At 51.6% G+C, this 13,997-nt stretch overlaps 1 protein-coding gene across 3 annotated transcripts in view; it reads right to left on the reverse strand.

The window, feature by feature from the left end:
- Positions 1-13,997, reverse strand: part of SLC12A5 (solute carrier family 12 member 5) — a 103,591-nt gene that overhangs the window by 70,433 nt on the left and 19,161 nt on the right. Inside the window, exon 1 of one of the 3 annotated variants that reach the window (XM_081867553.1) lies at positions 130-562. The exons of the other annotated variants lie outside the window; for them this stretch is intronic. Within the exon in view, the coding sequence (XP_081723679.1) occupies positions 130-181 (52 nt within the window). The 5' untranslated portion in view covers positions 182-562. Of the gene's footprint in view, positions 1-129; positions 563-13,997 lie in introns of those variants that run through there. 3 annotated transcript variants of the gene reach the window in all.

Genomic DNA, 13,997 nt, shown 5'->3' on the forward strand with positions numbered 1-13,997 from the left:
CAGCGCTCGAGAAGGGGCGCGCGATCCTGCCGGCCGGCCGGCCCTGCCCCGCAGCGGGACCCCGCCGAGGCGAGGCCTCCGAGAGCTGCCTCCAGGCTTGAGAAGCCAGCCCTCCCGGCGGCCCCTTACCTTGGCTGGCGCCCCCGTCGCCGTCCTCGCAGTCCGTCAGGTTGTTCAGCATGGCGCCCGCCGGGGCTGCCTCGTCCGAGCCTCGCTTGCCTGGGCTCCCCGCGCCTGCCTCGCGCGCCGCTGCAGTGCGGAGCAGAGCCTTTCCCTTCTCCGCTGCCGCCGCCGCCGCTGCCGCTCAGCCCCCTTTCAGTTCATCGTGTATTCAAAAGGCATCTTCTCCGTCAGGCGGGCGAGCGGAGGGGGAGCGGTGGATGAGCTGAGGCGGGGGGGCGCCGAGGTGTAAGCGAGCTGGGAGAGGAGGGGCCAGGAGCGTCCGCCGAACTGCTCGCCACCTCCGAGGGCAGCGCAGATCTGAGTCGGCGGCGGAGGAATTAGGGCATCTCGGGGGCTGGCACTGCGGCTCCCCCCCGCGCAATCCGCCTGCGCGGATGCCGCCTCCTCCTCCTCCTCCTCTTCCTCCGCTCCCACCCCCACCCCCGCATCAGCAACCCAGCACTGGAGATAAGTTTTTTGGGGAAGGAAGGTACTGTTTACCCAACCGTACGCCCCACACCTCTCAGCGACGCGCACGTGTCCGCCTTTCCTAAGAGATTGGCTCGTGGGAATGCAGGCAAGCAGTTTGAACCGCAGGTCACGGTGCAAAGCGGGAAGGGCCTAGAAGTGGAAGGGGCTTCAGGGAAGCCACCCACTCACTCACACACACCTGGCTGGGGCACTCCCTCCTGCCCCAAATCATTCCTCAGAGGATGAGAAGGTAGAAAGACGTGTCGCCCGTGCCAAACGTATAGTTCGCCCCAGACCAAGCCGATACTCCTAGCCACCCTTGCCTTGGCCCCAGCAGCATCCTCATGGTTGTCAGTCAAGAATGCCCCCCTTCCCATCACAAAGCCCTGGGTGGTGGTGGGTCACACTGTAAGCAGCCCTCGAGCGGGTTCCTCATAAACCGATGGGAAGCAGAGCAGAGGAAGTTGGCTTGTGGGACCCACGGCCAGCCAGGCACAGCCCAGGACGCCCAGGTCACTCTGCTCTCTCCTGCCTGGGCCTTGATGGGGCCTGAGCCCCAGAGGCGGCACATCATTCATAAGACCATCAGAAAAGCCTGCTGGACCAGGCCAGGGGCCCCTGTAGCCCAGCGCCCTGCTCTCACAGTGACCCAACACAAAACAAAACAAAACAAATTCCTTCCAGTAGCACCTTAAAGACCAACTAAGTCAGTTCTTGGTATGAGCTTTCGTGTGCATGCACACTTCTTCAGATACACTGAAACAGAAGTTTCCAGACCCTTCTATATAGTGAGAAGGTGGGGAGGGGTATTACTCAGAAGGGTGGTGGGAATGGGTGATTGGCAGATAGCTGTGATGAGCCTGTTGACGACTCTTAATGACTGCAATAGGTCTTACAGGAAAAAGCAAGGGGTGAAAAGGTGAAAAATGGCTTTGTCATGTATAATGAGATAAGAATCCAAGGTCTTTGTTCAGACCAGGTTTCTCCATGGTTTTAAGTTTGGTGATAAGTTGTAATTCAGCAGCTTCTCTTTCCAGTCTATTTCTGAAATTCCTTTGTAGTAAAACAGCTACTTTGAGATCTTGTATAGAATGTCCTGGGAGATTGAAGTGTTCTCCTACTGGTTTCTCTGTCTTGTGATTCCTGATGTCCGATTTATGTCCGTTTATTCTTTGGCGTAAGGTCTGGCCTGTTTGTCCAATATAGAGAGCTGAAGGACACTGTTGGCATTTTATGGCATACACAATGTTAGACGCTGAGCAATTAAATAGTCCCGAGATGGTATGTGTGATGTTGTTGGGGCCAGTAATGGTGTTGTCCGGGTGTATGTGGCAGCAAAGTTGGCATCTGGGTTTATTGCAGGCTCTGGTGCCAGTGTCCGTGTTAGGTCTGGTTGTAGTATTATTGTGGGTTAGGAGTTGTTTAAGACTGGGTGGCTGTCTGTAGGCAATGAAAGGTCTTCCTCCCAGAGCTTGAGAAAGAGAACTGTCATTGTCCAGGAGAGGTTGTAGATCTCTGATGATGCGTTGTACCGTTTTAACTTGGGAGCTGTATGTGATGACTAGAGGTGTTCTGTTATTTTCTTTTTTGGGTCTGTCTTGTAGCAAGTTCTCTCTGGGTATCAGTCTGGCTCTGTTGATCTGTTGTCTAACTTCATCTGTTGGGTATTTTAGTTCTAAAAAGGTTTGCTGTAGATCTCTTAGGTGAGAGTCTCTGTCTGTAGAATTGGAACAGATGCGGCTGTAACGTAGTGCCTGGCTATATACAATGGACTGTTTGGTATGTTTGGGATGGTAGCTAGAGGCATGTAGATATGTTTGTCGGTCAGTTGGTTTACGGTATAAGGTGGTGTCTATGTGCCCATCCTGTATTTTTATAGTAGTGTCCAAAAAATGTATTTCTTGCATAGATTGATTCATTGTTAGGTTGATTGTGGGGTGAAAATCATTGAATTTCTGGTGGAAGGTGTCCAGGGTCTGTTGACCATGTGTCCAGATGATAAAAATATCATCAATGTATCGCAGGTACAAGAGAGGTTTGAGTGGGTAGGAGTTTAGGAAATGTTGTTCTAAATCTGCCATGAAGATGTTGGCATACTGTGGGGCCATGCGGGTGCCCATTGCTGTGCCGCTGATCTGAAGGAACAGGTCATCACCGAATTTGAAGTTGTTGTGGGTAAGGACAAATTGGCAGAGTTTGGTGGCAAGGTCCGCTGTGGTTTTATCTGAAATGGTGTTCCTTATAGCTTGTAAACCATCATTGTGTAAGAGTCGTCAACAGGCTCATCACAGCTATCTGCCAATCACCCATTCCCACCACCCTTCTGAGTAATACCCCTCCCCACCTTCTCACTATATAGAAGGGTCTGGAAACTTCTGTTTCAGTGTATCTGAAGAAGTGTGCATGCACACGAAAGCTCATACCAAGAACTGACTTAGTTGGTCTTTAAGGTGCTACTGGAAGGAATTTGTTTTGTTTTGACTATGGCAGACCAACACGGCTACCTATCTGTAAGTGACCCAACAGATGCTGGTTGTAGGAAACCCCCAAGCAGGATCCAAGCGCCCGAACCCTCTCCCCTCCTTTGGTTCAGACGTATTGCTGTCTCCAGCTGTCGAGGGCAAGGCAGAGCCAGAGTAGCTAGGAGCCGCCAACAGCCCTCCATTTCTCCATGAATTTGCCCAATCCTCTTAAAGCCACCTAGGTTTCGTGACTGAAGTTCCAACTATTGGGTATTTTTAACCCCACTCTTTAACTTGCTAGTGAACGACCCAGAGTTAGGCCTGGGCAGCGAGGGGGCCAAGTTTGCCAATGGCACTAAATTGTCCAGGATCACAACAACAACAAAAGGGGATTGGGAAGAGCTCCAAAAGGACCTCCCCAAACAGAGTGAATGGGCAGTCAACTGGCAAGTGCAATTCCATGCAAACCAGAGTAAAGTGAAGCACGTTGCCGTAAAAAAACCAAAAAAACGCCCCTAGGATCAGTGCCATAGCGGGGGGGGGGGCAGTTTTTTTGCCCTGAGTAAAGCCTCCAGAGGGGCACCATTGAGGCTCCCAGCCTGTGCGTGTGCACAAATGCGTGTGCCAAACTGGGTCTTTTGACTCGGCCTGGTTTTGTCCCTGTCCAGGGTGCTGGACTAGTTCTGGGCCGCTGCCTTGATCCCCGAGGCTCTTCTATTCTTAGGAGCCCAGGCGGAGCCTACAGGCCAGGCTTGCGGAGATGCTGAGAGGAGAGTTGGGTGTGTGTGTGTGTGTGTGTGTGTGTGTGTGTGTGTGTAAGAGAGGGGGTGGGGCCGAGGCAGGGAGCCGCCTCCCCAGCCAGAGATGCTTCACACCGTGGGCAGCTGGAGTTCATGTGGGTGAGTCCTGGCAGCGGGGGGGGGGGGGGGGGAGGGAGGGAGGAGGGCGCCTGGATCCCAGCACGGATCATGGCAGACGCTGGCACTCATTACTCCTTGACGGCTGTAATTAATTGTTTGCTTCCTCCTGGGCCTTGGCCAGCTGCTCTGCCTTCCCGCCCCCTCCTCTCCTCCTCGCCCTGCGGCACGGCCAGGGCTCCCTATTCCCTGGCTCCAGGGGGCTCTGCTGCATCCGTCCAGGGGGCAAAGCGGGCAGGTGCCAGCACTGAGGTCCGGGGACACCCCAGCCACAAGAGGCACCCCCTTGGAGCTGCAGAGGGTGGCACCGCAACACCGCTGATTCCTTATGCCTGGTGGTTGTTCTCTCTGGGCGTCAAAAAGGGAAGGGAATTCACAGTAGGTGAGGGGGCACACACTGCTGGGCTTGCACTGGCTGCCCTGCCCTTGGGCAAGAGTTCAGGCTGCAGGCAGAGCCCTTCAGAAGCTGGCAGTGCCAGCAAAGAATACAATGCATATTTTTGCAGAGGTGCTATGTGAAAACCCAGAGGAATAAAGAAAGTGTTAGAGATGTTCTTGGCCACCACTAGGAGTCTCAGGGTTGCTGGTGGGTGTGAAGGGGGGGCTCCTACCCCCTCTCCATTCTGCCCCACCTGGGCATCCATGTGCAATTTACCTGTGGACCTGCAGGAGCCTGCAAAGCCACACAGATGGGGCCTTGGCAAGAGGGGGGTGGAGGAAGGCTGCTGCCAGCCCCCAAACACCCTTTTGCACCCAGAGCCAAAGGCAGAAGTGGGCTCCCTCCCTGTCCCTGAGGAAGGAATCTGCTAGCTAGCAGTCTATTTATTTCTGGAGGTGGCCCGGGCACAGGCAGCGAAAGTGGAGGCGGCGGGGAGGGGGGAGCACGTGAAAAGATGCTAATCCTCTAATCCCAGGATTATGGCTCCATTTCAAGAGCCTCCGTCACTGCTGGCACAGAGTGGGCAGCTGGGGGCCTCCTCTGCCCCAGAGTGTGGGGCTCCCAAGGAGGCTGCTCAGTTTCTCCCCACACACCCTCGGTGCTGAGCCTGAGGCAGCAGGGGGCCTGGAGCAAATGGGAGCTGGGCGAGGACATCATACGGGGTGGGAAAGCCAGAAGCGGGGAGCCACAAGGAAGCAAGGGGGAATCCCTTGGGACTGGGTTCCACGTTCATCTGTGTGCCTTGAAGTCACATTCCAAATGGCCTCAGACCCCACCCCTAAAATAGGAGGGTAATTCTAGTGCCTTACAGACCAATTGTATTACAAAGATAATATAGTCAGAGCACAATGAACATGGAAGTGCTAGAATTGTTTATGACTAGTGTTAAATATTTTTTGTTTTGTTTTTATTCAGGCATCCTTGCCCACAATGGCCAAGTGGCCTGGATCTGGCCCACTCCATTCAGCAGCTGGTAAGTTAAATATGACCAGCTCTCCTCCCAGGCAAACCTTCCCAGAAGCAGCAGCTGGCCTGCCCTGTTGCAACCAGCCAGGATCCTGACCCTCCATTGCTCTGCTCCCCCTCCTTTCCCGTGAGCACATTTCTCTCTACTATGAGTGCTGACAGGACATGGTTTCTGCATCATCACCCATCATCTTTCAGACTAACCCCACAAGAGCTGCCCAAAGTCCAGAACCAAAGTCCAGCCAGTCCACCATTTTTCAGCAGCTGCCAGTCAGATGCTGTCAGAGTGGCTCAGAACCAGGAGAGAGAGAGAGAGAGAGAGAGAGTCCTTTTTTCTTGCTGTCCCCAGTCCCTGGTAGTCAGATATACTGCCTCTGCTGGATCAGGCCAATGGCCCATCTGCTCCAGCACCCTGTTCTCACAGTGGCCAACCAGATGCACCAAAGGGACACTCGCAATCAGGATTCGAACACAAGTCTCCCTTCCCCTCCCACCAACTGGTTTTCATGACTGATCCCCTGCCCTCCGTAGGCCCCTGAGAGTCACTTAGGCTACTTCCCACCACAACATCTGCTGGATAATCAACCACAATGGGAACACTTTTTTTCTACAGGAGGGAGTGGTGTCTGCATCGGCCACTGTGGCTGCAGGGTTTGGGACACATGTTTCAGCCCGATGTCCTGCTGAGCCCCAACCTGTGAGCACCTGCGACGGCGACTGGCTGCTCTGTGGCTGGGAGTCCAGCAAGCCATGTCTTCCCTCAACTGTGTGGTTCATCGTGGGGCGGTGAGGACCAGCTCCCCCTCTGGGCCGCCTGCCTAATGAAGAGTTCGGTGACATTCGCTCCTCTCCTCCACCAGCAAGGCAGGCTGCTCTGATAAATGATATCATCACACCTATTTTGCACCTCACAATGCACAGGGCTGCCAGTGTGTGTGTGTGTGTGTGTGTGTGTGTGTGTGTCTGTGCGCGCGCACGCCTGGCAGAGAAAGGACAGGGAAGTGTGAGGGTGATATAACTGCAAGATGACTGAGACAGCACAAGCCCTAGAGATGGGCACCCGAAACAAAACCCCAAGCAGGGATTCAGAGGAGCAGAGGGGCCCTTTCAGGCTGGCGGTGTGTGTGTAAGGGGGAGAGAACTGGGAGCCCTTTGTTATGGAGCCTGCCCCCCCAAAAAAACATAATGCTTGGTACCCGATATAGCTCCAATGGAAAAGGGCAATACAGCTGCTAGGTTTGATCTCTGGGTCAAACAGCAGAGAGATAAGGAGATCAGAGGAGGCCTCACCTGGTCCAGTCTTCTTTCCCAAGAGCTGCTAGCCAGAGGCTTGCCTTTGAGCCTTACAAGGTGGAGGCTTGTCCTTGTAGTTTGGAGGGGGGGCAGTTTCTAGAACTCAGAGGTATATTGCACCTGAGCATTGAGGCTCCACATAAGAACATGAGAAGAGCCCAGCAGCCTCTTCTCACAGGGGCCAACTAGATGCCCAAAAGGAAACCACAAGCAGGATTCAAACACAAGGCGACTCCAGAAGCATTCGGAAGCACTTACTGCCTCCAGCTGTGGAGACAGAGCAGGGCCCTCATGCCTAGTAGACTTATCACCCTCAGTGAATTTGTCTAATCCTCTTTAGCCTAAGTTAGTGACCACCGCTGCCTTCTGGGGGAGGGATTTCCACAGTTTAGCTATGCGCTGCACAAAGGTTCTGTTATCTGTCCTGAATCTCCCAACATTCAGCTTCTTCGTGGGATGTGCACAAGTTTGAGTGTCAGGCCCCCTCTCCCCATGCATTATGTCCATTGTTTACATGGAATTTCAAAAAGGTTTTGATGAAGGCAATTGACAAAAGCTTCCAAGGAGGTTTGAGAGCCGTGACTCAAGCGCAGAGGTTCTCGAGTGCGATAGCAGGGGAGGGGGCTCTGTTGCTCTCCAGCTTCCCAAAACTGTGGGCTGCTGCCCCTTCCCTAGAGGGGGAGGGATAAGTTGCAGCGAGTTTGGTCCGATGTGGCCACAACAGCTGGAGCAGCTGTGTCCTGTTCATGCCGTCTCACCGCCTGCTATGTACAGATCAGCAGCCAGTTAAAAAGCAGAAATAAATGGACCATTCTCCCCATTTGGGGGAGGAATAGCAAATGGAGTCTCCCACCAAGGATATGTCTTGGGATCTGGGCATTGAAACTCACTCTTAAATTATCTGGAGACAGATGTCGTTAGTGAGGCAGCAAAGTTCGCTGGGGATGCCAAATTATTATCCAATGAAGGTGAACGTCGGAAGGTTCAGGACCAGTAACAGAAACGCCTTCTTCACAGAATCATAAAAGTGGGAAGGGGTCCCCAGGGTCATCTAGTCCAACCCCCTGCAATGCAGGAATCTATTCATACAGAGCAAACTATGAAATTCACTCTCACAAGAGGAAGCGATGGTTTGGAGAGCTTTAAAGGGGTATTAGACAAATTCATGGTGGGCATCTCTCGCTGGGCCTTCTACTGTAGGCACAATGGCTGAGTTCTCCTTCCAGGATGAACTATGCTGAGCAGGACACCCAAGATGGACAGGTCATAGTGGAGAGTTTTGACCAAACGTGATCCACCTGGAGCAGGAACCGGCAAGCCACTCCAGTATCCCTGCCAAGAAAACTCCATGGACAAAGACAACAGGCATATAAAAGTTATGAGGCTGGAAGATGAGCCCCTCAGGTTGGAAGGTGCCCAACATGCTACTGAGGAAGAGCGGAGGACAAGTACAAGTAGATTCAGAGCTGATGAAGCGGCTGGGCCAAAGCCGAAAGGACGTTCAGTTGCGGATATGCCTGGAAGCGAAAGGAAAGTCCAATGCTGTAAAGAAAAATATTGCATAGGAACCTGGAATGTAAGAACCATGAACCTTGGTAAGTTGGATGTGGTCAAAAATGAGATGGCAAGAATAAATATTGACATCCTGGGCATCAGTGAACTAAAATGGACAGGAATGGGCGAATTCAGTTCGGATGACCATCATATCTACTACTGTGGGCAAGAAACCCGTAAAAGAAATGGAGTGGCCCTCATAGTCAACAAAAGAGTGGCAAAAGCTGTACTGGGATGCAATCTCAGAAATGCTAGAATGATCTCGATATGAATCCAAGGCAGACCTTTTAACATCACAGTAAGCCAAGTTTATGCACCAACCACTGGTGCTGAAGAAACTGAAATTGACCAATTCTATGAAGACTTACAACACCTTATAGAAATGACACCAAAGAAGGATGTTCTTCTCATTATAGGGGATTGGAATGCTAAAGTAGGGAGTCAAGAGATAAAAGGAACAACTGGCAAGTTTGGCCTTGGAGTTCAAAACGAAGCAGGGCAAAGGCTAATAGAGTTCTGTCAAGAGAACAAGCTGGTCATCACAAACACTCTTTTCCAACAACACAAGAGACGACTCTACACATGGACATCACCAGATGGGCAGCATTGAAATCACATTGATTATATTCTCTGCAGCCAAAGATGGAGAAGCTCTATACAGTCAGCAAAAACAAGACCTGGAGCTGACTGTGGCTCAGATCATCAGCTTCTTATAGCAAAATTCAAGCTTAAAATGAAGAAAGTAGGAAAAACCACTGGGCCGGTAAGATACAATCTAAGTCAAATCCCTTATGAATATACAGTGGAAGTGAGGAACAGGTTTAAGGATTTAGATTTGGTGGACAGAGTGCCTGAAGAACTATGGATGGAGGCTCGTAACATTATACAGGAGGCAGCAACTAAAACCATCCCAATGAAAAGGAAATGCAAGAAAGCAAAGTGGCTGTCCAACGAGGCCTTACAAATAGCGGGGGAGAGAAGGCAAGCAAAATGCGAGGGAGATAGTGAAAGATACAGGAAATTGAATGCAGATTTCCAAAAAATAGCAAGGAGAGACAAGAAGGCCTTCTTAAACGAGCAATGCAAAGAAATAGAGGAAAACAATAGAATGGGAAAAACCAGAGATCTGTTCAAGAAAATTGGAGATATGAAAGGAACATTTTGTACAAAGATTTTCATAATAAAAGACAAAAGTGGAAAGGACCTAACAGAAGCAGAAGACATAAAGAAGAGGTGGCAAGAATACACAGAGGAACTATACCAGAAAGATATGGATGTCTCGTACACCCCAGGTAGTGTGGTTGCTGACCTTGAGCCAGGCATCCTGGAGACTGAAGTCAAATGGGCCTTAGAAAGCACTGCTAATAACAAGGCCAGTGGAAGTGATGATATTCCAGCTGAACTATTTAAAATTTTAAAAGATGATGCTGTTAAGGTGCTACACTCAATATGCCAGCAAATTTGGAAAACTCAGCAGTGGCCAGAGGATTGGAGAAGATCAGTCTACATCCCAATCCCAAAGAAGGGCAGTGCCAAAGAATGCTTCAACTACCGCACAATTGCACTCATTTCACACGCTAGCAAGGTTATGCTTAAAATTCTACAAGGCAGGCTTAAGCAGTATGTGGACCGAGAACTCCCAGAAGTGCAAGCTGGATTTCAAAGGGGCAGAGGAACCAGAGACCAAATTGCAAACATGCGCTGGATTATGGAGAAAGCTAGAGAGTTCCAGAAAGACATCTACTTCTGCTTCATTGACTATGCAAAAGGCTTTGACTGTGTCGACCACAGCAAACTATGGCAAGTTCTTAAAGAAATGGGAGTGCCTGATCACTTCATCTGTCTCCTGAGAAATCTCTATGTGGGACAAGAAGCTACAGTTAGAACTGCATATGGAACAACTGATTGGTTCAAAATTGGGAAAGGAGTACAACAAGGCTGTATATTGTCTCCCTGCTTGTTTAACTTATATGCAGAATTCATCATGCGAAAGGCTGGGCTGGATGAATCCCAAGCCAGAATTAAGATCGCCGGAAGAAATATCAACAACCTCAGATATGCAGATGACACAACCTTGATGGCAGAAAGTGAGGAGGAATTAAAGAACGTTTTAATGAGGGTGAAAGAGGAGAGCGCAAAATATGGTTTGAAGCTCAACATCAAAAAAACGAAGTTCATGGCCACTGGGCCCATCACCTCCTGGCAAATAGAAGGGGAAGAAATGGAGGCAGTGAGAGATTTTACTTTCTTGGGCTCCATGATCACTGCAGATGGTGACAGCAGTCACGAAATTAAAAGACGCCTGCTCCTTGGGAGAAAGGCGATGGCAAACCTAGACAGCATCTTAAAAAGCATAGACATCACCTTGCCAACAAAGGTCCATATAGTTAAAGCCATGGTTTTCCCAGTAGTGATGTATGGAAGTGAGAGCTGGACCATCAAGAAGGCTGATCGCCGAAGAATGGATGCTTTTGAATTCTGGTGCTGGAGGAGACTCTTGAGAGTCCCATGGACTGCAAGAAGATCAAACGTATCCATTCTGAAGGAAATCAGCCCTGAGTGCTCACTGGAAGGACAGATCCAGAAGCTGAGACTCCAAGACTTTGGCCACCTCATGAGAAGAGAAGACTCCCTGGAAAAGACCCTGATGTTGGGAAAGATGGAGGGCACAAGGAGAAGGGGACGACAGAGGACAAGATGGATGGACGGTGTTCTCGAAGCTACCAGCATGAGTCTGACCAAACTGCGGGAGGCAGTGGAAGACAGGAGGGCCTGGCGTGCTCTGGTCCAGGGGGTCATGAAGACGCGGACATGACTAAATGACTAAACAACAGCAACATGGTGCTCATGTCTTCCTTTTGGGCTTCCCATGATCTGGTTGTCCTCCATGGGAGAAGGATGCTAGACTAGATGGCTAATAGCCACCAACAGATTCATCCTCCATGGATTACACAAATCCATGGGGGATAATGGATGTCAGCTATGAGAAAGCCAGAGGCCAGAAATGCCTCCTGGAAATCACGGGGGGGGGGGGCGCAGAGTGCTCCTGGGCGCGAATCCTGCTGGCTGGCTTCCCAAAAGAGGCACCTGGTTGGCCACTGTGGGGACAGGATACTGGACCAGGTGGGACACTGGCCTGATCCAGCAGGTGCTCTTCTGATGCTCTCAAGAACAAGAAAACAGAGCCCTGCTGAAGCGAGTTCTGCAAGCTGCCCATGTGCTGGGTAGCGGAGAAGTAAATCCTTTTGCCTGCCTGAATCTTCCGCCAGCCAGTTTCATTGTCTCTCCAGCAAGCATAATTTTATCAGTCTCAGTCCTACTCCCCTTTAGTAACCTCTCCCCTGCCCCCCGCAACCTTAAGAGTCCACAACCTTTCCCTGTGGAAGAAGGGTTTCCAATTCCTTCATCATTTCAGCTGCCCTTTTCTGCACCTTTCCCAGCTTCACAGCATCCTTTCTGAGGTGAGGCAACTGGGACCGTCCACCGCATTCCAGATGCAGCCGCGCCATAGATTTGCAGAGAGTTCTTACGGCACTGGCCGTCATATTTTCAGTCTGCTTCCTAATAATCCCAGGCACGGAGTGTAACATTTTCCTTGAGCTATCTCTCCATCAGCCCTTGAAAGGCTTATCCTCTGGGCCCACACACCTGGCAGTCAGAGGCAGGTGGCCTCTGAGCAGAGGTTTCATGTCGTGTCAGGGCTAATAGCCATTGATAAACCTGCCTTTCATGAAGGTAACTGCCTTTCTCCAAACTAGCCAAGCCAGCCAGACACTGCCAGTTCTTGCGGTCGGGAATTCCACAGATCGATGTATGAGAGGAGCTTCTGTTTGTTGGCGTTGAGCTGACTGCCAAGTGGTCCCAGTCAGGGGAGGAATAGATTCAGGGGCTCAGGACTTCACAGAGGGCACAGTTAAACTATGGAACTCATGCCCACAGGAAGCAAGGATGGCCATAACCCTAGCTGGCTTTAAAAGGGGGGTGGACAAATTTGTGGAGAGGCCTGTCAATGACAAAGGCTCTGCTCTGCCTCCATGCTCAAAGGCAGTGGCTGGAAACCTCAGGAGGGGATAGGGCTGCTCTTGTGCTCAGATCCTGCTTGTGGGTTTCCCTTTGGAGTATCTGCTTGGCCCCTGTGAGAACAGGATGCTGGGCTAGGTGGGTCCCCACTGACCTGATGCACCAGCTCTTACATCCTTAATGGCTTCAAATGACAAGAGACTCCAACAAAACATCAGGAAGAACTTTCTGATGCTGAGAGCCGTTCAGCAGTGGAATGCGCTTCCCATCATTCTGCCTTGGACACTGAGGTCCAGTGCCAAGGGCCTTCTGGCGGTTCCCTCACTGCGAGAAGCCAAGTTACAGGGAACCAGGCAGAGGGCCTTCTCGGTGGTGGCACCCACCCTGTGGAACACCCTCCCACCAGATGTCAAAGAGAACAACTACTATCAGACTTTTCGAAGACATCTGAAGGCAGCCCTCTTTAGGGAAGCTTTTAATGTTTAAAAACTATTGTATCTTAATATTCTGTTAGAAGCCGCCCAGACTGGCTGGGGAAAACCATCCAGATGGGCGGGGTATAAATAATAAATTATTATGATTCCTAAGGAGGTGTTGGGCTTTCCTTCCTTGGAGGTTTCCAAGCAGAGGTTGGATGGTCATCTATCAGGGATGCTTGAGCCAAGATTCCTGCATTCCAGGGGGCTGGACTAGATGGTCCTTCCAAGTCTACAGCTCCATGATTCTGTTATCCTGCCTGATCTCCGCAGCACCAGGCCTCTCCCGAGCATCCTGGGAAGCAGCATGAATCAGTCCCAGAGAGGAAGACCTGAGGAAGCAGCCAGAGTTCCAGGAGGACAGTGTGGGCTGACTTGGGTTCTCCAACAACAAGGAATCGCCAAGGCTCTCTCTCAACATCTGCACAGCTCATGCTTCCAAATCATAATCATGGGGGTGGGGAGAGACCAATGGCCCTGATCCTGGAGGGGAGGGAGAGAAGGAGATGGCAGCGTGGGCCGGCCTAGCTCTGCCCCAGGGTCAGAATCCAGCACTTTCCTCTCTTAGGGACAGCCAGAGAAGATACCAGCAGATACCAGTCCCTCCCAACCTCTGCAGTCTCAGCAACAAGAGGCTGGGCAACGTTGGAGAAGGTGGAGAGGGAGAGAGAGAGAGAGAGAGAGAGAGAATTCACTCAAGTCGCTTTGTGTGTTCTTCACAGGCTGCCCGAGTCATGGCAAGTGGGCCACCTGAGGACAAGTCACATTTGTTTGTGCGACTGCAGAGAGCGCCTTGGGCCGCTTTTTGGGGTGGCAGGCTAATTTGCAGCTCGCACTTGAGATGGATGGTCCTGGCATCCTCTGCGCCACGAGCGCAGGGCGTTTGGGGCAGGAAATGCTGCCACACGGATGAGCAGGAGATTTGACTGCAAGTCCCCTTGGCAAGGGCAACCGCTGTGCCCCCCTCCACACTCCCTCTCTGCACCCCACAGCCTCACTCCTCGGCTGCTGGGGGGGGTGGCGGCGGCAGTTCTCCTGGAGCCAGGCCTGGCCCCAGCTCTCTAGGCCAGGAGGGACCTTGCCAGGCTCAGGCTGGCACCCTGGCAGCTCTCGTTCACAACAGCCTGACACCTCTGCTCCTTCTTGCCTTGGCACCGGAGGAGACAAGCTGAACAGGGTGGGGGTGATGCTGGGGGGGGGGAGTGGGCAGAATTTGAACACACTGCCCACTCTCAGG

The sequence above is a fragment of the Podarcis erhardii genome (genome assembly GCF_964252035.2).
Source record: "Podarcis erhardii genome assembly, chromosome: 6".
In the NCBI taxonomy this organism is placed as follows: Eukaryota; Metazoa; Chordata; class Lepidosauria; order Squamata; family Lacertidae; genus Podarcis; species Podarcis erhardii.